The sequence below is a fragment of the Cannabis sativa genome, chromosome 6, assembly GCF_029168945.1.
Source record: "Cannabis sativa cultivar Pink pepper isolate KNU-18-1 chromosome 6, ASM2916894v1, whole genome shotgun sequence".
Taxonomy (NCBI): domain Eukaryota; kingdom Viridiplantae; phylum Streptophyta; class Magnoliopsida; order Rosales; family Cannabaceae; genus Cannabis; species Cannabis sativa.
In genome coordinates, this window is record NC_083606.1 from 7,822,438 (window position 1) to 7,846,108 (window position 23,671).

At 32.2% G+C, this 23,671-nt stretch overlaps 1 protein-coding gene across 1 annotated transcript; it reads right to left on the reverse strand.

The window, feature by feature from the left end:
• On the reverse strand, positions 1 to 5,844 carry LOC115724903 (autophagy-related protein 11). The gene is made up of 5 exons (XM_030654274.2): positions 3,705 to 5,844; positions 1,752 to 3,402; positions 1,189 to 1,409; positions 767 to 980; positions 1 to 666 (listed from the first exon to the last, which is right to left on the reverse strand). Exons 1-5 carry the CDS (start codon positions 4,649 to 4,651, stop codon positions 262 to 264), a joined length of 3,438 nt encoding a protein of 1,145 aa, XP_030510134.2. The 5' UTR covers positions 4,652 to 5,844; the 3' UTR covers positions 1 to 261.
• Between the last annotated feature and the right edge of the window lie 17,827 nt (positions 5,845 to 23,671).

Sequence of the window (23,671 nt, forward strand, 5' to 3'; positions counted from 1 at the left end):
TGACCAATAAAAAAAGATCATAAAGCTAGATAATAATATTCACAGTTTTTATACATATTTTTTTTTCCCAAAGAAAAGACTAAGCAGTATTTACAAAAATTAGGAGAAATTTAAAAACAACTATTGAATAATCAGCTGTACAGAAAAGGAAAATAAAAAAAGTTTCAATGCCCACCACAAGGATTTTAAGCTTTTTGAATGTTATATTTATAATATGTACACTTGGGATTCTTCCATCACGCCTATATGTCTGAATTAAGATCAGGAAGAAGTTGACGAGGGTGGCGAATGAATGGCGGTATCAGGTAACATGGCTATTGTTACTACAAAGTATTCGCAGCCGATAGGGAGACCATATGGATTTGAAGTTGAGCCTGAATTCAAGGTCAACCGATCAGTCCCCGCCTCAGTTGCCAAGTTATGCTCGGGACCAGACAGAGTTGTAGCCAACTGCTTCACTGTCTGGCTTTCGATATGTACAATCTGTCCAACAATGTAGTTAGGTCGACCGGGGAGATGGTCTGTAAACAAGGCTACTGATTCAGAAGAAAGGTAATAGTTTGAGCAGTTCCTGTTTATTGCCTCATAATGCCCATTTGTATTAAGAACAAATGCAGCGATTTCGTGCACTTGCATTCTTCCAAAAGATATCTTTTCTTTGTTGGCCTGTTACAAGAAAAGATCATTTGAATTATTTAAGATGACTAAGAGAATTTTTTTCCATAAGAACCACCATAGCATGATATGAAGATATTGATTGAAGTACCTGTTTCTCAAGTTGATGCTTGGCATACAAGGTATTAACAAGCTCTTTCTTTTCTTCCAGCTCCTTTCTAAGTTGTTCGCTCGCAGCTTCTACCTTTGGGTACTTGTCGAGTAGCTCATCACGATGCCTGGACAAGAAACCAACTCTATCTGCAAGGACTCGAATGCATTTTCGAAAGTCGGCAGTACCATCATCTTCATTTTCATTTATTGAACTGGAACAATTTAAAGCAGATGAAACTGTCATCTATGTTGTCATTAATTGAAACAAAGACAGTGAAGCTCGTCTTAAATTGGCGAATTAGACCAGCATATGAAGAACTAAAAGCTATAACATTAGAAAGGGTCGAAAATGGTAAGGTTAAAGAGAAAGAAGCAGAGTATCAAATTGTTCAAGGCATAACAAATACTTCAGAAACTTACTTGGCCAAAGATTGTGCTAAAATACGCAGAGCGTCAGCAAAAGCAGGAACCCCACCGGGTGCATATACACATGTTTTGAGCCTTTCAAAGAGACTGCGCATCTTCAGAGTGGATGCACGCAGTGCACTATACTCAGAAGCCCTTCGCTCAGCTGCGCACAGATGAGTGTGAGCTTCCTCTCGTGCTTCATGCAAACAGTTCTCCAAGTGAGCACAGTTCATCTGTTATGCAGAAACCAATATTAAGTTAAAATAACAACCAATTTATGACACGATTCGCAAGTAAATCATATCGGAATATAAATAAACTAAATAATCACAAAAATATGCCTCTAAGCATAACTTGAGATACCAAACCAGACACTTTGTACATATAATAAAACTAATGACACTAAGCGTAAAAAAAAATAAACAACACAATCCAAAGTTAATCCTGTTCGCCATTCCCACCATTTTCCATTCTATCTTTGATTTGCAAATAGATGCATTTTCAATATACCATTTTTCACTTAAAAAAGTCCCAAGACAAAGCAAGAATAGACAGTGTTTGTCATGCCCTGATACCTGAGATTCATCAAGAAGCTTCCGGCTAGTTTCCAGCTCCGTCTTAAGCATCACAACCTCCTCCATAGCAGCTTCGAGCTTTGCTTCAGTTTCACTCAACTGGTTTGACTTTTCTGCAAGTGCACTTCGCAATTCCAACAATTGATTACCACTAACTTTTGAGTCCAAGCCTCGTTCAGCAGCTGCCTCACAAGGTAAGACACTTGAAGGCTCGGGCATGCTTTCTGCGGTGGAGCTACAAGTCAATGACATGCCCAACTGCCCTGCCATCTTATCTTTCCCATCTTTGTCTCCATCACGATGTGGCTCGATCATTGAGGAATCCAACTGAGGATTGTGTACTCCAGAAGAATCCATCATGTTTTCATCCACCCCATCTCTCCCTTTGCAAGCCTGATTAGAGAAAAGCCCCAACTTTGATTCCAAAGAATTAGAGATACAAGAAACCTCGTCCATAGGCTCGGACGTAGATAAACAACGGATGTGGGTTTCTCCACCACCCAATGTCTGTGACTTGTAAACATCATTCTTTCCATCCATAATACCAAAGTCATTCACATCCCTATTATTCGACAGCTCGTTTTCCAGTTCTTTAATGCGTTTCTCATATGACTCGCACTGCAACTGTTTCATCTTAAGCATAGAGTGGAGATGTCTTTCGTACTCATCTTTCTGATGCAAGGCTTCAGCAGTCTTATCGGCAGCATTTTTTAACAAACTATCCATTTTACTATCATCCAATGATTCAAATTCGATTTCAGGGCAGAAAGCACAGATCAATGCAATTTTAGAAGCAAGTTCAGCTTTCAACTTTGCATTTTCAACTTCCAATTTACTAGTTCCAGCGATATCAAACAGCTCAGAGCCTTCATATAGCTCCTCAGATTCACATCCCACAAGCAACTCTGTAGCACTACTGTCTTCAGCCTCGACAGAGTGGCTACTGTCATTAGACATAGAAGAAGAAGCTTTGAAGGTTCCATGCTTTTCCCCCTTAGACGAAAATCCTCCCAAGTATTCAGGAGCATAGCGATCCAGATCACCAATGTCAATATCAAGTAAATGAGTATCAAAAGGAGCTATATTAACATCACATTGATTAGGGGTATCAAATAATCCCATAGAAGCTAAGACATCCTTAGGCACATATGATCCACATTTCTTCAGAAACTCTTCTCGAGTCCTCACCTCAACTTCTCTCTTTGTTGCAAGCCTTTCAGCCAACTGCCCAGCCATACCCATATAAAGTTTCATGTTAGCCTTTCTTCTCACTACTTCTGCAAGGCAGGCTCTATATGCAGGGGCGATTCCACGAACAAACTTCAGCTCCGCAAAGATATCATCCTGGCGTGCCATTGCCTCTCTAAAAACAGGGAACTGGAACTTTGCATCTTTAATGTTGTAAGAAACATATGTTACTTTTTGCATGTAGTTATGCACAAACATGTTCATCTCATTCTTCTTATCGACGCAATAGTCCAAAAGTTTCGAAATTGTACGTTCACAAGCCTCCATTTTAGGCAAATGACTCTTGTCGTGAACATCATACATAGGACCCAAGGCTGAAACCGCATCATGAGGACGAAGTGACGAAGACAATTGACAAGATAAACAATCATCCACTAGTTTCTTCACTGTGCCAACATCTTTGCTGCATGAATACATAATATAATTTATGGTTAATGTTATCAACAAGTACCAACAAGCGAGAAAGCTTTCAATGTCACAAGGAACAAGTTGCTTGGAGGCATTAAACCTCTTCATCACAGAGTCATATTGATGCATCAATCACACTCTGCATCGGTTTTTTTAACATACATACAGATATTCATATATTCAACTTTATAAGTAAAATTTAAACCAATTAAGCAGCTATGACATCTGTTCTGATGAAATTATTATGAAACAGAAACAACAAATAGAAAAGTGGTTAAAAAGAAAAGGAAAGCTAACCTCAAAGACTGCATTATGCTCTTTTGTTCATTGATAAACCGCTGGTGATCTTTGATCATCTGTTCCAAGTTCCTGATAGGAAGAGAAGCCCTGCTAGAGAAAACTTCATCCATCTTGCGGTGTATCTCATTAAACATTTGCTTAAACTGTGAGACTTTACTCTCAAACTGCCTATGAGAACTGCTACAATTCTCAGCAGACTTCCTCAAGTTCTCTTCTTTGACAAAATCCAACAAACATTTACGAGTGCTAGTTTGCAACAAAGGGTGAAGCTTAACACCTCTCAATTTCTCCACATCCCTTCCGAAATTCGCCAAAAGATCAGAATGCCACCGATGCTGCATCGAGAATCGCTTCATGAAATCCCTACAGTTTTGAGTAATCACCTTATAGTACTGATCCAAATTCCCAGTTGCAATTTCCAATGCCCTCTCTTGAACCTTAAGCTCTCTCAGAAGCCTCTCACAAGTCCCATACTTTGCTAGTGTCCTATCAAAAATAGCATTCCCCCTATGACAGTGGTACCTAAACTGCCTCTCATAAGATGGCAAAGCCTTAAGAGCAGGGTCCAAAGCATCATCCAAAGGATGAGAATCCCGCGAAGAAGGCGGCGATTGGGGTTCCAAATTATCAAAAACCTCAACTTGTTCAGGTGGTGGTGTAGGAGAATTATGATGCAGCCTTGACTTGTTGTATATGAACACTTCCCTATCAGTTGCCGGAAGCTTATAAGCCGAAAGAGGCCTTTGTGGCTCAAGTTTCATATCCAAACAGAGCACAAGTTGGTCACCAAAACTAATCCCAGAAACAGATTCAATCGACCTCATAACCTTTTCTACAAGTGTGGACTCATCACACTCTAGCACTAATGAACGTCCATTTTCAGCTATGTGAATAAGAAGTTTACCTTGATGGATCAAACCTTCACCGGTGACTGTCGAACTCATCTTATCCCCAAAGATTTCGAAATTCCCACAACAAATTTCCCCAATCAACACTAAAATTCAGGCTCCAAGTGGTGAAAAATTAGCTTAGTTCAACCAGGAAAAGCAAACCCAGATGGGAAATTCGGCGTGTTTATACTTTCAAGCCTCGATAAAACCTCGGGAAATCTCAGAAACCACCATTAAAGTCTTACAAAACTCAACCAAATTTTGAAAACCCACCGAGGAATTTATCGGGGAAGAACATAAAAAAAAATGCTATCTACCCAACATTTAGAACAGAACAAAAATCACTCTGATTTAGGATAGAACCACCGAAAATATGTTATCCAAAAAAAAAAATAAAAAATCCCAACTTCACAAGTCACAACCTTTCTTGACAGAGAAATCAACAACCGACTCAGAATTTTTCTTTTTTCAAAAATAAAAAATAAAAAATGACACAGGTCCCAAGTACACAAACCGATACGTATTCCCAAAAAAAATCCCAGATTATCAAATACCCAGTACCGAATCCAGCCAAAACATCCCAAATCACACCAAACCCATAAATTAATCTCCCTAAAAACCCCTAATTTCGCTTCCAATTTTTTATTTTTGTTAATAAAAGTCAAAAAAAAAAAAGAATGAAAAATTGAAGACTTTGGCAAAAGGGTTAGAACGAAAATCTTGAATTTAGACGAGAAACCAAGATATATAGATAATCCCAATAAGGCGATTACGTGAAGCAAAGAGCCTTATAGAAATTATACAGGCTTGATTGAGCAAAAGGTCTTCACGAAACCCTCTAATGAAATTTATTTTTTTTTTCTTTCTAATTATTTAATAATAATCAAAGTTATTTTCCATGTAATCTTCTTCTCCTTCCTCACCAAGTTTTTTTCTTTCCTTCTCCTTTATATATATATAAAAAAAAAACACAGAAAACCTTCTGCGGAAAGCAAGTACCGCGAAGCAAGAGCACTTCGTCTTCTTCTTCTTTTCTCTCTCTCTCTCTCTCTCTCTCTCTTCTCTCTCTCCACAACAAGTTTGGAAGTAAAGAAATCAAAAGGCAACAAAAGGAAGCAGCTTTACATAAATAATTAATGTATATTATTATATTAAAAAATAAAAAAATAAATAAAAATCTTCCGATTTGAAAAAAATAAAATAGAACCGAAAAAAACCATCTTTGTTTTCTTTTAAATATCAGAAACCATATGGATTTCCAAATATGGAATTGGATATGTTCTCTTTTGTTTTTTATTATTTATTTATTTATTATTATTATTATTATTATTATTTTGAGTGGAATTCTTCTCTCTTTATTACGATTTATGAGAAAATTACCCATCAAAATATAGGAACACAAAAATACATAATAGCATCATTATATTGACATTTTTTTTACCATGTGGACCATTATTGTATTAATATTTTGTATTTTAACTATTGGGAAAAAAATATCATATTCTCTTTTCTATAGAAAAAAATATTATTGGTGTTTACTTTGGAATAAAAATATATTATTTTTAAGTTATAAAAATATCCTTTATTAAAATTTATTTAGATTTTTTTTTTAATTTTTTTAATAAAAATAATTAAAAAAGGGTAAAAAAAATTAATAAATAATATGAATGAATGATAAAAAGGCACTTAAAAAATATAGTATTTATGAGTTAAAATTTACCTTAATTATTTTCTATGCTAAATTTAATACAATTTTTAACTTGGTTAAATTTATCACACATTTTACATCACAATTAAAATTACATTTTAGCAAAACATAAAAAAATAATAATACACTACATTTTATATAGCTATCATGTTATTTGTTTATACACAGTTGTATTAATATGCAATAAAAGTGGAAGATATACAATTTTTCCTTTAAAAAAAGTAATATAACATTTTTCTTTGTAGTGAAGTATCAATTGATATACCATTTTAGTAGAGCTTATTAGTTGTTCTATAACTATTTTTTTTTTATTTGGAAATGGCAAGTCAAACCAAATAGCTTAACTTGCATAAGGGGGCGAGATTTTAATCTACATAGCACTTGCTTTAGTTAACAAGGCATGATTGGCTAAACTATGAGTCACTCGATTAGCTTCTCTAAATACAAATGTTAAATCGGTAACAGGTGTTGCAGCAACCTTTTAATCTCCTAAACCAGCCCGTCCACTTTCCAAAAGCAGTTTTCCCAATTTTTAGATGAGCTTCATCGCTTGTAGACAATCGGCTTCGACACCAAACGAAGCCCGACATCTTTGAATAGCAGCTTGCAACTCGTTGAAAATAGCAAACACAACTAATGGTTCTCTTCCTTGACACACAAAGTCATATAGTGTCTTATGAGTAGTTTGAACTCGTGTCTTTTTTCTTTATTTTTTTTACTTTTCCTCCCTCACCGATAAGTTAAATTTTAAATTTTTATTATTATTATGACCAAAATGTTCCAATTTGTTTAAATAAATTTTTAATTTAGTGTGTTAGATATTGTTAGATGCATTTTTTGAGTTTTACAAATTAATGAAAACGTTACCATAGTGACATAGTCCATAGAGTTACATCATTGGTCGGTCAATCCAAAGACACGCTTATATTTTCTTATGCATGAATTTAATTAAGCACGTGAGATTGAGATGTTAAGATAAATAATGTGTAATTTATAAATTAATAATTGTCAAATATTTCTCTATGAAAGCTACAATTTAATTCTAAAACTATTTATTCGAATTTTAAAAATTCAGAGGTTAAACAAAATGAATATTTATATTTAACCCCTTGAATTTTATTTTAAGAATAATTTTTATTTATGTTTTGACACAGTTTAATTATGTTTTTACTATTAAGTTTGTTTGCTATATGTAAGTGAAAGTATTCAATAAAATAAACATTTTTCATAAAAATACTCAATTAAAAGTACTTAATTAAAATCCCATAATTTTATGTATCTTTAACCTCCTATTTTGTCAAGCACCAAACTACATCAAAATATGTAAAAGTGTTTATTTTCGTGGCTTAAAAAAATAATAAGTGAATATCACCAAAGAACATTTTGAGATTTTTTAACCATTTGTAGAAAATTTAGGTAAATCTAATTTATTTATTTATTTGATTAATTTGTGCAACATGATATTAAGAAAAATTATATTTTTGAAGGGAATCACTTTATTTATTATTTTTTTAATTTTTACGATTTATTTTTTATTTATTTACGTTACTCTATGAGTTTACTATATTCCATAAAAATAAAAATAAAAAAAAAAATTGAAAAAACCTTTATTTTTTAACAACAAATTTGTATACAATTAAATCAAAAAATAGTTTAAAACTATGTTATAGAATTTTCATAAGTTCAGAAATTTGTGTCCTTATTTTAAAGGACCACATATTTGTATTTGTTGCCTTAAATTTTTAAGGAGAAACATGGCCAAATTTTAATGTATTCAAAACTTTTTTTTTAAAAAAAAAAAAAAAATGTATATTTATTAATATCACTTTCGGAAAAATATCTATCATTATATTGAAACGTTGTTCTTATTTTAAGGAGATAATCCTGCACTGCCATCTTTTTCAAATATAATTAACAATTTTTCTAATTAAATTAAAATGCATGATGTTTTTTATAAAAAAAAAAAAAATATATCAACTCAAAATAAATTTACCCAATTGCATAATAATTAGTACACAACTTGTCTTTTGCTTTCCAATTTTTTCTGAATCACTAACTAACTTAGTCAAATTAGTAACAATTAAATGTATCATGTGAAACAAACAAAAAATAAGATCCAAACAAGAAATCAAAAACATTTTTCCAAAACAAATTAGCTAGTAAAATATGGGTAAATTAATGTCACAAAAAGTCAAAAATTCCTTGAAAACTAAGAATAGGGTCCTACTTTTAAGGGAGTGAAGAAATTTCAAGGCAACTCCTTTGGAAACAAAGTGGCTATTGATCAAATCAAGTACCCCTTAATATATATAAATCCAATTTGTATAGAAAATGGTCCATTTTGGTTCCTAAGAAAAAGACTATCTTGTTCTTATTGTTATTAATATTTTCTATCTTAATTTTTTTTTTTTTACATATATATGAAAAGGGTACTCAAGAAATGGGGTCATAATCAAATGAATGAGTCCCTTTTTCATAATATGGGACCATTTTATTATGTAAGGCTATTTTGTGGCTAGTTTAATAGTGAGGTACTTGTATTTATAGGGCTAAGGGCTTTACATGTGGAGCAAAATGTTACAACAAGTAACTCTCTTTATTGTGTAATCTATATCTAATTAATTTAAACCTCTTTTTTGTTTAATGTTAGGTTGATTTTGTGGACTGTGTTATTAAGAATAAAATAATAGGCTAGGCCATTCTTATTTTATTGGTTGGTTTAATTTTTAAACTTATAAGGAATCAATCATTTTTATATGGAATCATTATTCCACCAATTGAAGCTAGAGAATAGTGAATTTAGTTGTTAGTGAATTTGATTGGATCAAACAAACAAGGGAATATCATTTATTCATTTATATATTCTGAATATAATAATTTTCATTTTATTATAACAATTATGATTCCACCAAAATTGACCTTCCCAATTGATCACAATCTTTTTTTTTTTTAAGGTTAGCACACTATTTATATATTGGGGTGATGAATTTTATGACACTTCACTTTCTATTTTCATTGAGATTTATAAAAAAAAAAAATGGAATTGAAATTAGTTTTTGGTCAATATGATGTTATTATGTGTCATTTTAGTTAAATTTAACATTTGATTTAACATGAAGGGGTAAATTACAACAAAAGCTTCACATTATGTAATTTCACCTATAGATATTTTACATAAAAAGTTATGTGCTGCAAAATAAAATAGTTTCACATACTATTTTCTTTTATTGAATTAATTGGGGCAAATTGGGCTTATTCATATATGAAAATCTAAAGAAAGAATAAACAACCACAACTATTGATGCCTCTATGTATCAAATAATATTTCCATATGAATTAAGGTCAAACCCCATCATTTATAAAAATTACCACTTTTTGCATTACATTACACTGATGCCACCACTATTATAACATTTTTATTATTGTAAAATGCATAATCTTATATACATATAAATAGTCTTGTTATTTTAGCAAATTTATACATGAATATAATAATGTATATTTATAATGGGAAGAGTTGTGTACGGATGAACAAACCATAGTTGGGGAAGTGTATAATAATTTACATATGTGGATACAGGTAGAGAGGAAGAAACACAGAAAATTCAATGCTAATATTTATGTATATATTTATAATTTATAATTAAATTATTCTTCCTTACCATAAGAAAAGATACAAACTTGGTCTAATTATTAGTTTCATTGTGGAATAATATTTGGGTAAAGTGATGCTTTTCCTCTTTCATTTTGAAGTCCAACATTTTGGATTTTCAAAAACAATAATATCAAGTAATGAATTTCTTTTTTAAATAAATAAAAAAAAATCTTTTACTTTAATGAAAAGAAAGAGTTGATGAAATCTTGAGAAATTTCTTAACAACTTTTTTTAAAAAAAAATAAATTAAAAGGAGATAAATTCTCATTAAATCAAACATCACAATAATTACATCAAGCAACACCAGTCCAGTCAAAATTAATAAACTCAGGAAACACTATCAACTACTTATAATATTAGCAATAAATTTATTTTTAGACGACATTTTTCTTTTACCTAGACAACCAAAATGAGCTTTGATATCCTGCTTAATCATATTACTAACATGGTGAACAATAAATGATCTACATACAAAAATATAAAAATTTATGTCAACCCAGATTAAATAAACCACAACAGTTATCACAACAATCAATACTTGACATTGTAATTCAGACCCCAAATGCCTGATCCAAGACCTTCAATCCGAGTACACAATGGGTCATGTGGTGAAACCTACCCATTCATGAACCTTACGCAGTAGCGCAAGAGAAAAAGGGCAAAGAAAGAACATATGATCACGACTCTTAATAAAATTATTACAAACTGGACAACATGGAGAAGCACAAGAGAGTTGTAATGTTTGAAGTTTATCTCTGGTCATCAACTGAGAGTTTACTATCTGCCAAAGTATGAAATCTATACTTGGGAATCAAGAGCCTACTCCAAACTACACAAACATAATCTACTTTTTCAACATTAAGAAAAGAGTTATAAAATTTGCTAACCTTAAACCTTCCAGCATCATGTTTCATCGACTCAGATATGATCGACCTAAGGTTGAGGAGTTTCTTCCAATACCAACTAGGGTCTCCTCTAGCCCTGTGGAGCCAAAAAGTTTTCCCTTTCAAGTAAATACTATGTAATAGATTTTAGCATCTTTCCTAGTTAGTTATATTACCGCTATGGTTGACTAGTCAGTTAGTGAGTTTATAATTTCGATTGGTTCAGCTCGTGTGAGCTTAGTTGGTTTTTTATTTGTATAAATAAGTATTTTGCACACTTTGTAATTTAGTGAATTCACATTACATGAATGCATAAATTTTTTTTCATTCTCTATGTTCTTCATTCCACAATATGGTATCAGAGCAGGAAAACATATTTTCCTTTGATTGATCTCGATCCTACTTCTATTCATCCTGCCTCATCGTGTCTTATTCTCTGGTAAAGGTGGTGTTTGTCTAATCTCTCTTGGGTTCTTTGCATGTTCCTCTCCAATTGTCGCATCAGTAGCATCATGTTATCTTCCTCTAGCATAAAATTGTTGATTTTATTTTGATCAACCATGTCGAACAATGATCAAGTTTCTCGAGTTGAAACTAGAGTTTTAAACCTTGCAATCATTGAGAATTTGCAAGTGCATGTCAATGAAAACAATCAAACTCTTTAAGTGGCAATTTCAAAAAATCCACTCGAAGATCCTACAAATCTATATTATCTCTACTATGGAGACAATCCTGGAAATATTCTGGTTTCTCATATTCTAACAGGCCAAGAAAACTATCTTTCTTGGAGTCGAGCTATGCAGCTTGTGATCTATGTCAAGAACAAGCTTGGGTTCGTGGACGGTTCAATTCCTAAACCTCTTCCTACTGATTATAATCTTTACAATGCTTAGATTAGAAATAATAATATTATGATCTCTTGGATCCTTAACTCTGTCTCTAAAAAAAAATTATTCTAACATTCTTTTTGTGACAAAACTGCAGCAGTTATCTAGATAGATTTGAAAGTTCTCTTTCATCAAAGGAACGACCCACACATATTGATGAATTTGCGGCAAGACAATCAAACTATCAGCATGTATTTACGAAGTTGAAGGAAATCTAAGATGAACTGTCAAATTACAGGCATAATTACACTTGCAATGGATGCACTTGTGGTGGTATGAAGAAACTTTAAGAACACCATCACATGGAGTAGATCATGTCTTTCCTAATGGGCTCTCAGATCACTACTCCTAAGTTTGCAATAGCATGTTGTTGATGGTCTATTACCAGAAGCAAATAGAGTATTAATTACAGAATATTCAATAATAGCTATTTATTTCCTCAATTCCTTGATTGTAGGGAACTATTATGGCCTATTATTTAGGGATTTGGAGGCTAATTTTGTGGATGTTGAATACACTCAACCAAGCCTTAATAGTCGGTAGGTTGACCAGACTATTGCCCTGTGAATACTTAGCAATAGAATCTTACCGAATTAAGTCAGCTGGATGCTACTGATCGAATAATGTGATTAGTTAAGCAACATGATTATCCAAGCAACGTGTTTGCATAATGTGGTAAAAAAGATGACCAATCGTGCATTCTTCACCACCTGTCACTCCAACTAATGTCACGCCAGTTAGGCAAATTCTTGAGATAACAATCACCTATTCCTAGCTTTTTAAACTGCCTCAATGCCCCTTTTAACCTCTTCAACTTACTAATCAGCTGATACATGGGAGTCTTCGCGAAATAAGTTTCCCAACTATTTGTGAGCACCTTAGTAAACCCAATAGCATTTTGCCAAAATCTAAAGTACTTGAATGGTTTTTCCCCTATTTTTAGCTCTAGATAGATAGACAAAACTGTTGGATAGTAATCAAACTGGCCCTTTGCAAGAAAAACAACCTCGGTTGATGGAAATCTATCCAATTATTCTTGATTAGCCATAATTCTATCCAGCTTAGAGTAGATTCTATCTCCACTCTCCTACTTGTTATTCCAAGTAAAAAAAAAAACATCCCGAAGACCTCACATCTTCTAAATTACAAAAATTAACACAATCTTTGAAGGTTGTCATCCTTGTAATATTCACTTTATCACCCACTACCTTTCTAACACTAAGGGTATCATTGAAATCACCCAACACTAGCCACGATTTTAAAGTTTCAATAGCCAAAGACTTCAAATCCTTCCAAAGCAGCTCTCTGCATGCCTCATCATTAAGTGCATACATAAACGTAAACAAAAAACTTTCTTTCCCTAGCCTTGACTCGACATCCGAATGCATTATTTGGCTTGTACAAAGGAAAATATTAACTGAAAACATTAGTGGATTCCAACTTATAATAATTCTCCCTTGTGGATGCTAGATGTTACTTGTGGAGAGACACCAACCCAAAAAAACTGTAACATAAATAACTCCCAATTTCGAAGCCTTTATTTTCGTTTTAAAAAGACTAACCAACTTGATTTGAAAAGAGGAAATTAATTTCTTAATCTCCATTTGCTTATTCACTTTGTTGATTCCCTTGAAATTCCAACTCATAATTCTATCCATGAGCTGTAGGGTGCTCCCCCTTCCCTTGTTAACCTCCTCTTCCTTTTTCTCTGAGCATCCCCTTCTTCCTCTAACACTTGAAAAATATTCTCAATGGTAGTTATAAATAGGACCTTTTCCACACTTCTCTTGCCATTTTTCACCGATTTTATAGCTTGAAATCCATCCTCATCTATCTCCACTTTCTTCTTGGGTGCCTTATTTGTTTTCTTTGGAACCCATCTTGCTTATGACTATCTTTCCTTTTGCAATCCATTGAAATATGGCAAATTTCATGGCAATTTGCACATTGAATCGAAATCCATTCATAAAGCACTTCCACATCCATCTTCAGACGCAATTCATTCGTAAATGAAATCTTATCAGGGAACTCTTGATCCAATTTAACCCCAATTAGAACTCAAGGATAGGATAATCTTTCCTTCTACTAGGTTATTTGGTCAATTTGTAGCAATTCCCCGATCTGGGCAACTATTTTGAATAGTGCTTTCCTCCCCCAATAGTTGATATCCAACCCATGCAATTGAATTTAAGTGGGAGCTGTGAGGATATTTTTCTTCTTAAAGTCTATGTATGCATTCAAAGGCTTCATAATAATGGATTTCTTATCAAAGAAAGGTACCCCCTACCAGGATACGATCTCTGTGTTCTAGAGCATGAAAGTGAATTATAAACATCCCATGATTAAGCAAACCTACTTTATCAACCTAATCTCCCCATATCCTTCTCGCAAAACCGGCAAAAGACCCAATGGGAGGATTAGCTCCCAGAACGTAGCACACTAAGGAGGAATTCCAAAAATCAATTTCCTCTTCAATGTCCTCTAATTCAATTTCGATTTCCTTTTTTTCTTATTCAGTCCATCCTCATTCATTCTAAATTTCACATTCAGGTTTTGAATTACATTCCCATATCTCAAAATAGGGGGTAAGGGAGTCTTACCAGCTTTTACTTGTTAAGAACCTCTCTTTGAAACATCCAAGAAATTTAAGAAATCTTTGCAGATTTCCTGCATTTTCTAAATCAGTTGCAGAGAAGCTCCAAGTGATAATAGCTCCACTTCAATTCCAGCAGCCAAATCTCCATTCTCCAATTCATCCTCAGTGAATTTCGCTTTCGCTACCCGAAGAAGCTCCTCCATCAATTTGACTTTAAAAGGCTTTTTCGATGAGCTTGACCCTCTTTTTTTATTAGCTCTGTTCTTATTCTTGCTTTGATTCTGAACCTTCCCAGTCATTGTATTCCCAGTCGCACGTTTTCGATTCTTGGATTCAGATTGTTGGGATATCTTCCGAGGTCTTCCTTGACCCGCCATGGCTCCAACGATCTGAAGTTAAGTAAAACCCTAGCAAAGCTCCGTTTTCACTTTCTAAGCTTTAGAAAGGAAAAAAATCCTTAAGCAATTTAAAAAGTGAGATGTTAAGGTGCAAAATATATATTCTACACTAAATTATTGAAAAATATATACTGAAATGATGCAATAGTTGGAGATGGTCTAAGTGTTGACTAAACTCATTAATGTCAGCATATAAAAAAGTTGGGATTTAACTACTAAAAAAAATAGGGACCTAAATGATATACATAGTAAAGTTTGGGGACCTCAGGTCCATAATTTAGTGGAGACATTAACAAAAATAATTATTTGTTAAATATTTACTCCAAAGATAGAAAAATATATTATTTTTTTTGTTCAATTAATTATTTTTTTTTATTTTTCTCGGAAAAGAAGATGAAATTAAATAAAAAGTTATAAAAAAAGAAGTAAAAAAGAGTTAACAACAAAGAGTGTTAACTCCCTTAAAGAAAGAAAACACAAAATTACTCAACACATAACATATTGTTGTGACAGAAGTAGAATAAATGTAACTTTAGGTATTTGACTTGTAAAAATTATATATATATAAGTGTATGAAATTGAAAATATAAATATTTATGTTGCGAATTCTCTCGATTAAAATTAAATATCATATTATATTGATTGAAATTATTGGAATTAATTGTTTCACATGGATTTAATGTAAAAATATTAGAGCATATATAAGAACATAGGTTACTCCACTTATTACCAATTAATTTTGAGATGAAACTCTATAATTCTCAACTTAATATTAGAGCTATACCAATTGATTTTGAGATGAAATTCATAATTCTCAATACAAATTTATCAAAAACTAAAATCATATTATGTATATTTATATATATATATATATATATATGATATATGACATTATTCCCATAGAAGTGGAGGATCAGATTATGATCCCAATAAATTATAAAAAAGATATTGTTCATTATTAGGTATTTTAAAAGGAGTATCATTATCAGTATATATTAAACAATATTCATATGCATGTGAAGTAGTTTAGTAATACTATTATTATGTCTTTTTTTGGACATGTTCAAAGAGGTTTGATTATAGCTCTTAATAACTTGTACTTTTTACTAACCTATCTTACCTTTAATCTTCTTCTTTAATTTCACTTTTCATTTATATTAATCAATCATCAACCTTTCTGTTTAATACCAGATCTACACTTAATTAATAATAATTAATAATACTAAACATTTCAGATTAATTAAATGACAAATACTTTGTATTCTCTAATTTATTATTATATTTTACTGCACAATCAGATTTTGCATTTCAAGTTGTCTTCTCATTCCCTGTAAATAGCATAGATTTAATTTTATTAAATAATAATAAAACTATTATAATTTTAACTCTTAACAATTCAATGTTTCTAAGTTAGATCTAAATAATCTCTTCAAAATCTATAACAAAATTACATTTTTTAAATATTGCATATAAAAAAGGTTATATCTTGTTCAACTAGTTAGATTCATCAAATTTACTTCTTATAGAAATAATAAAAAAAAAAGGTTCATTTATTGCAACACTAGTTTTTCTTTTGGTGAATTTGTTGCAAAAGGATATCAAATTTCTGCCATTGCCATTTGCCAAAATCATTCATAGAATCTACCCATGAAAATAAAAAAGTGCAAAGCTAAAAAGTTTTAAATGGGGTCCAATTAGACCAATATGTACTTCTAAAAGATATATATACTCAATTATAACACATATACACAAAAACCATATTGAAAAACACCCAATTTGGAGAAAAGACTTATGGAATCACCATTCTTATTTATTATTCTATATTTATTTTTCTTTTTAAAAAGAAGCAAAGTTGTGAGAGTTTGATAAGCTATATAAGGTTGATGTTGAGTAAATGAGGCTGGCATTAATAGATAGGCACATGGGAGATTGCAACATGTGATGGTGATGTTATAACTTGGTGTGAACAAAAACACTAAACACACACATATGAGGGTGGCTCACTTCCACCATATATATATACATTTAAGTATTATTTGGTGAGAGATGAATATATATTTTTTATAGGTTAATTAGAATATTTTAGATTCAGAATTAAAAGGTCTTATGGTGGCGTTTGGTTGGAGGTATTGAAATAGAATAGAATGGAAAGAAAATAATTTTTATTTTGTTCTTTTATTTAGAATGATCTTTCTACTATTTTAGTAGAATGACTATTTCATTTTAAAAAAGGAAGGAAAGATCATTCCAATGTAACAAAAAAAAATATAATGATTTTTTTATTAATTTTTTTATGCATTTTAAATTTTATTTCATTCCATTCCTATTCCGATTCTCATTCTTATTTCTATATTTAATCATTTTTTTACAAATAGGTGTCTAATGTGGACAAACGTTTGGGAGGATGATAGAATTTAATAATCTCAATAATTTTTAAAAAAATACAGAAAATATATAAAAAAAAAAAATAGTATATTTTGTTTTGTTTATATATGTATTTGGATCACTTCTACATTTGTTAGATTAATTGTTGGATTGAGAACTATTTCTAATCATAACTCAAAAGTACATTAAACTAAATTTAATATACAATAAAAAATGAGATGTATTTTGTTTTCTCATAGGAAAAGGGACAAAATACAATACCTAATATATATTTATATATTATGGTCACATGGGGGGAGTTCATGCAATGCAAGTTGTTTAGTTTTGTTGGTCATTTTCTCAAAGTTCACGTGTAGTCTTAGACATAGGAATCTAAAGTGGATCAAGAGAATGAAACCAAGCATCATTCATGGCTAGCTATAGCTACGGCTACATACATGGGCCACTTCACTTTAATAAGGCCAAATTCTTTAATATAATATCTTGAAAAAGAATAGAAAATTTAGCTTGGGCTCCTTTTGGTGCTTCTTTATATTGGATGGGCTCTTGGAAAACTTCTTCAAATGTTTTTGAGAATAGTATTTTTCTAGTCCTAATATAATAAGTGATACATTCAATAAATGAAAAGGATACATTCTTTATATAATCATTGTATATTGTCATTATGTATAGTATTTTTGTTCACAATCTTTTGCAATGTAAGTTGATATATATAAATATAAATATATTTGGAATCTTGTTACGAGTGGTTTAACATTTAATATTTTCAAGTATATCTAAATCCGATCCAATTATATATTGAATGTTGATCCAATCTATCTAACATTCATTAGATGTTAGATTAGATCGGTTCAATTTATATAATGTATTTCATATATATTTATTGTATTGATTCAAAATTATCTAATATTTTTTAAACATAGTATTTTTTAGATCGAACTGAATCCATATAATTTTTTAGATCTTATTTTTATTGAATTGAATCCAATTCGATCCAATCCAAGAAAGAAAAAGTAAAATCTTAATCTTAATTTTCATATATGAATATATATTTTAAGTATATAACAACATAAAATTTAATTACTCATCCAACCTAAACGAAAATACTAATGAGTTTGATTGAATATTGGATGTATTGTATTTTCGGATACCCCATCCAACATATGATCCAATCCTATTAGATATAAAAAAAATAATACCCAATCCGATCACAATTGGATATCTAATGTTTTGTGGTCGGTTGTAATTAGATCGGATCGATTTATGCACATTACCTCTACTTAAAGGAGTGTTCTGGTAACCCCCTATCTGTTTCAGTATCCAAAAAAAAAAATAGTCTAATTTTTTTCATTATCGTGTACGTTGTACCTATTTAGGACCACACGTAATTTTATTTTATTTTTTTTAAAAAAATAAATAGTTTACAGTGCTGAAAATAAAGTTCAAACAGTTGCTTACCACGCGTATAAGAAAAAATAGTCGCGCGTGCAACAAAATATTTTAGCCTTATTTTCAATATTGCAAACTATTCCAAATTTTTTTAAAATTTTTACAAGTGATCCTATATAGTTTCAACGTACGCAATAAAGAAAAAAAATTACACTAAATGGCTCACCTGAATGTCGAAATAGATATGGAGTCTACCGAAACAACCCATAGGGGGATGTACTGTAGACTTACCCTATATATTTTCTTATCATTAAAGATAATTAGTAAATTGAATATGGGTAATACTATTTTGGATCTTGTATTTTGTAAAAATTACTGATCGGATCCTCTATTTTGTTAAATTATAAAATGGACCCTTTAAAAATGGTACAAAATAATATATATCCTAAACTCAATTTTTGTTATTTTCTTAATATAATTAACTTGAAGATAATTTTTAGCACAAATAAAAATATAAAATGTAAACAGTCTTTTTATAGCATCAATAGATCAAGTTATTATTAAGCTTTATTTTGATAAAAAATTAATTCGAACTACTATTTTGTACCATTTTAAAAAATATAAGGCTCAATTTATCATTTAACAAAATAAATTGTCGAATCGATAATTTTTATAAAACATAAAATCTGAAATAGTATATGTCCATCAAATATTGAACAACAAATATTTAATAATAATATTATAATTAAATGTGTATTAAAATCTTTTAGAAATTTTTACATGAAAAATCCTTTTTACTCACTTTATTACATAATTACCCTCACACGCCTATTACTACATTTATACTTACAAACTTATTTTTATTACACATTTACCACTTACTCATCATACCATGCATACACGTGTTCTATCCCCATGCATCATCAATCAAATCATACTCTCTTCCCTCTCTTTTTTCATTTTGTTTTGATTTCATTTTCTATTCTTCATTTCTGTTCTCTAAGTTCATTTTGAATTCAAGTAACCTCCATTAACCACTCACAATTTATCACGTTTTTCCCTCTTATTTTTGGTTCATCCACGAATTTTCAACTTCCTCTTAGCCCACGATTTAGCAACTGTTTTTCCCTCTCTGTTTCATTTTTTTTCAATCTTATTTATACCATGGCAATCACTCGGTCATCTTCATCCCCTTCTCCAGTTCTCAAAAAGAAATCAAAAATGGGCAAGAAATCTTTGGCCAACAAATCCAAGGGTAAACGCCCAATCATTGATGATTTTGATTCTGATTTTGAAGCTCCCATGCCGAAGCGTGTGAAACCCACTTCTTCGAAGAAATCGAAGCTGAACTTGGAGGAGTCCTCGCTTCCAGAAATTTCTGGGAAAAAATTTCAAAAACCTGTTACACATTCTGCAGATCGGACTGAGGTTGGTTTTTAGTTTTATTTTCGTTTCCCCCTTTTCTTCCATTTCTGCTTTACCCAGATTTTTGGCGTTTTCATGTTCATTTTGCTTTGTGTGATTTTAGGGTTTCATTTGCGCATTTTGTTTCATGTTTTTAAATTTTTTAGTTATTTATTGTTGCTTTTGATCTTTCCATTTGATTCTGGTCTGGGTGTTGTTATTTAATTTTGTTTTGTTTTCTTTATTTTTAGTGTTTTTTTGTGCTTACAGGTTATGTGTTTTGTTTTCGTTTTTGGTGTTTTCAATCATTCTTCGTTAGTTTCTTTTCAGTTTTTAAATAGTTTGTTACTGGTATGTTTTGATGTGTTTTCGATTTTCATAAGTTTTTGTTGTTTGCTGTTATATTTTAGATTTCAAAACGATTTTCAAATCTTTGCTCTATATTTTCCTATAGTTGTATATGTTTTTTAGTTTGTTTGTTGTTTTAATATAGTTTTGTTGTTCTTTTTATACTGCATTTTTCGATTTCTTTTAGGGTTAGTTGTTTACTGTTTTTTTTATGTTTCCAAACGATTTAAGGTCTTCTTGTTATTTTCTGTGTAGTTGTTTGCCATTGATAGTTTGTTTTTAGTTTGTTTGTAGTTGTATTACAGTTTTCATACTGTTTAACTCAGGATTTATAATTTATATTGGCCCTTTTTTGTTATGTTGTAGGTTTGGGACTGTAAATTTAGTCCTTCTGATTTTTACAGATCTAAGTGTGTGTGCACCAGTGTGTATTCTGTGATAAATAATATTAAAAACACTTTATCTGTTAATTTGCTTTCTTTGTTTCGTCAAACTCGGGTGGGCATTTTTACGGATATGCCCGAGTTTGTTTTTCACCCACAAGTCGTTCATAGTTTACTACTAAGGGAAGTTTTACGGCCTAATCCTAAGGAGTTTTGGGCTAAGGTTGTGGCCGTTGCATACGGTTTAGTGCCGAAGAATTTTACCTTATTTCGGTTTAGATTGTTTCGGTGATTGCAACAAGTTGTTGTTTTCACAGGAAACAAATCAATTGGTAGAAACATGTTTCCGTGGTGTAAAAACTATTGACAACAAAGCCATCGAGGATGCTTTTTTGGGTAGTCGGTGGGGTTTGGATGAGTCTATTGGTTTGAAAATGGCTGTTTTGTATTTCATTCAGTGTTTTCTTCTTAGCAATACTCCTGACAAAGAAGTGTCTAGGTTTGTTCTAGATGTAGTTGATAGCGGTCGGTGGGATGAGTATTGTTGGGGTAGGGAATCATTTGAATTGACAATTGACTCATTCAAAGGTAGGATTGAGCATGGGATCATTATGAAAAATAGAAAGGCAGAGAAGGGAGGCCAATATGATGGCGGGTATAGGGCATTGGGATGTCCTTGGGTTTTTCTTGTTTGGTTTTATGAATGCTTGTCTGCAATGGTGAACTCTTTACGTAAGAGAGTTTCATCTTCTATTCCCAGGATTCTGAACTGGAGCAACACCATCGTCACCAAAAATCCAACCCTTCGAGACTTGAAGGGCAAGATTTTTGATTTACCTTTGGAGAAGGTACTTTACAGTTTCTTTACTGTTTTTTTCTAGTTTCTTTTCAGTTTAATATATGTTGTTGTTTTTTGGTTTTTCCAATTGTTTTAATTTTTTTTCATATTATGTTTAATTATCTTTGTTCGATTGAAGATAAAAAACATGCGTCCTACCGATGAAGAGAGGCGGCGGCTTCAACTTGACGGTCTATTTCTCGATGAATCTATTGATGAACGTGGTGTAGCGAAGCAATCCTTCGAGGGTGGCTCATCTTCAAAGAAGTCGATTCGGCGAGATATTGATTGGATGAAATCTAAGCTGGAGATGCTCAGTTCGAATCAATCATCATTGGCCGAGGACTTCATTTCGTTGAGGTGTTTTGTTGATTTTAATTTCAAATCCGTAATGACTGTAATTAAGGATATCTAAGAGAAGGTTAATGCCATTCATCGTCGTCCTTCTGACGAGGTATTTATTCTTATTTTATTGTTTAGGTTTTTTTATTTTTTTTGTATAGTTTCTTTCTTGTTTTATTTAAGTTTCATTTATGTTGGTCGATACAGGGAAAGTCATCGGATGAATTAGTAACTCAAGATTCTGATGATGATCCTGATGATGATGATGATGATGATGATGCCGAGGATGATGACAAGCAATTGCCTGATCCAGAAAATATTGATTCCGACTCCGACGATGGTGGTGAGTTGGTTAAAGTTGGTGGGGTTGCTGATGATGCTGACAAGGTCATTCGCTGTCCCTTCTGCTGAGGTGAATCCTTCTGAGGATGTTGGAGGGAGTGATAAAAATGTTAAGGATGTTGAGAAGCCGAAGGGCGATGAGTCTCGATTGAAGGGGGACGATTTCTTTGATGGATTGAGCCAGCTTGTAATAGATGATGATCAAGTTGTGTTGGCTGGCTTGGAGGTCATTGCTAAAATCAATGTAAGTTTACTTTTAATTGTTTTCAAAAAAACTAGGTTTCTTTTTGGTTGCTCATTAGTTTCTAGTATGTTTTGCAACTGTTTTAATGCATTCTTTATTTTTTAGGTCCCCGCACCCAATCCAGATGTTGTTGGTGAGAAGTCAGATGCCCTTCATGCGATGAAGAACCGAGGATACCGTCTACGATACACCTCTCGTTGGATAAGAGGAAGCGTGCTCCGCCTTGAAATCTCCATTTGTTGATTTCGGGTCTGCTGATGTCGGGAGCACTCCAATGGAGCTTATGTCCTCAGGTTCTCAGTCTGCTGGGGATGATAGGGATTTCAAAATGGTGACTTATGTGAAGGGCCTTTATGCTCTTAATGATGCTTTTGCTGATCCCGTATCTACCGAGATTGAGGCAAAATTTGACTCTTGGATTGGTGAAGGATTGCTTAAACATCCCTGTGGATCGTTTTTTATTAAATCTGTTTTTGTATTATTTTTTTTTCCGGTTTCATTCTGTTTTAATGCCGTTTTTTTGTCGTTTTTTTTGTTGTTGTAGGCATTATAATTGTTATGAAGACGGCGCAAAGAAATTTACCCGGGTTTTAGGCTAGGTGTTGATTATGTTGAGGATAAAACTTGGTTTTACCATTTGGCCACATGCGACATGTTTATGAACGACTCGGTAAAGTTTCCAATTTATATTGTACTTATGGTAGTTTGTTTTTAGTTTCTTTCTAAATGTTTTTCGGTTTGATACTACATTTCGGTTTTTTCCAGTTGTTAAACCTTTTCATTTGTGTTTCTGTGTTGTTTTTTTTCTCAGCATATGAACACCATATTCTATTACCTTCGGAAAAAAGGTAAGTATTCTTCCGCTGTGACGTTGAATTTCGCAACCACTGATTGTCTTTTTGATGATTCGATCCAAGCATTGTACCACAAATTTAACAAGGCCAAGTCAATGAAGACTAAGATGTCACACATTCACGCTGCCCACCCAATTGCGCATTACATCCGAGGTATGCGCATTCCCTGTTCCAAGCCTTGGTATGAAGCCGATCACGTGCTTTTCATCATCAATTTAAGAAGGGAAAGTCATTGGGTTTTTGGGCGTCTTGACGTGCACGAAAGGACGTTATTTCTGTACAATTCTTTGAGAACCGCGAAGATGAATGCCGCAGCTAGGAATGCGATGAAGGCTTATTCCGTGTTGCTTTGCCTTTGTTTTTCGATTTACTTGGGTTTACGGAAGAATAGAGCACAAGTTCCTGCCTCGGTTCGAC

Excerpts from the sequence above, each read along its gene's own strand:
- LOC115724903 (XM_030654274.2), bottom strand. The coding sequence starts at position 4,651 with ATGAGTTCGACAGTCACCGGTGAAGGTTTGATCCATCAAGGTAAACTT. Across the intron at positions 981-1,188 it reads TTAGCACAATCTTTGGCCAA|TTCAATAAATGAAAATGAAG; the intron begins GTAAGTTTCTGA and ends AAATTGTTCCAG. Across the intron at positions 667-766 it reads AGCATCAACTTGAGAAACAG|GCCAACAAAGAAAAGATATC; the intron begins GTACTTCAATCA and ends TTCTTGTAACAG.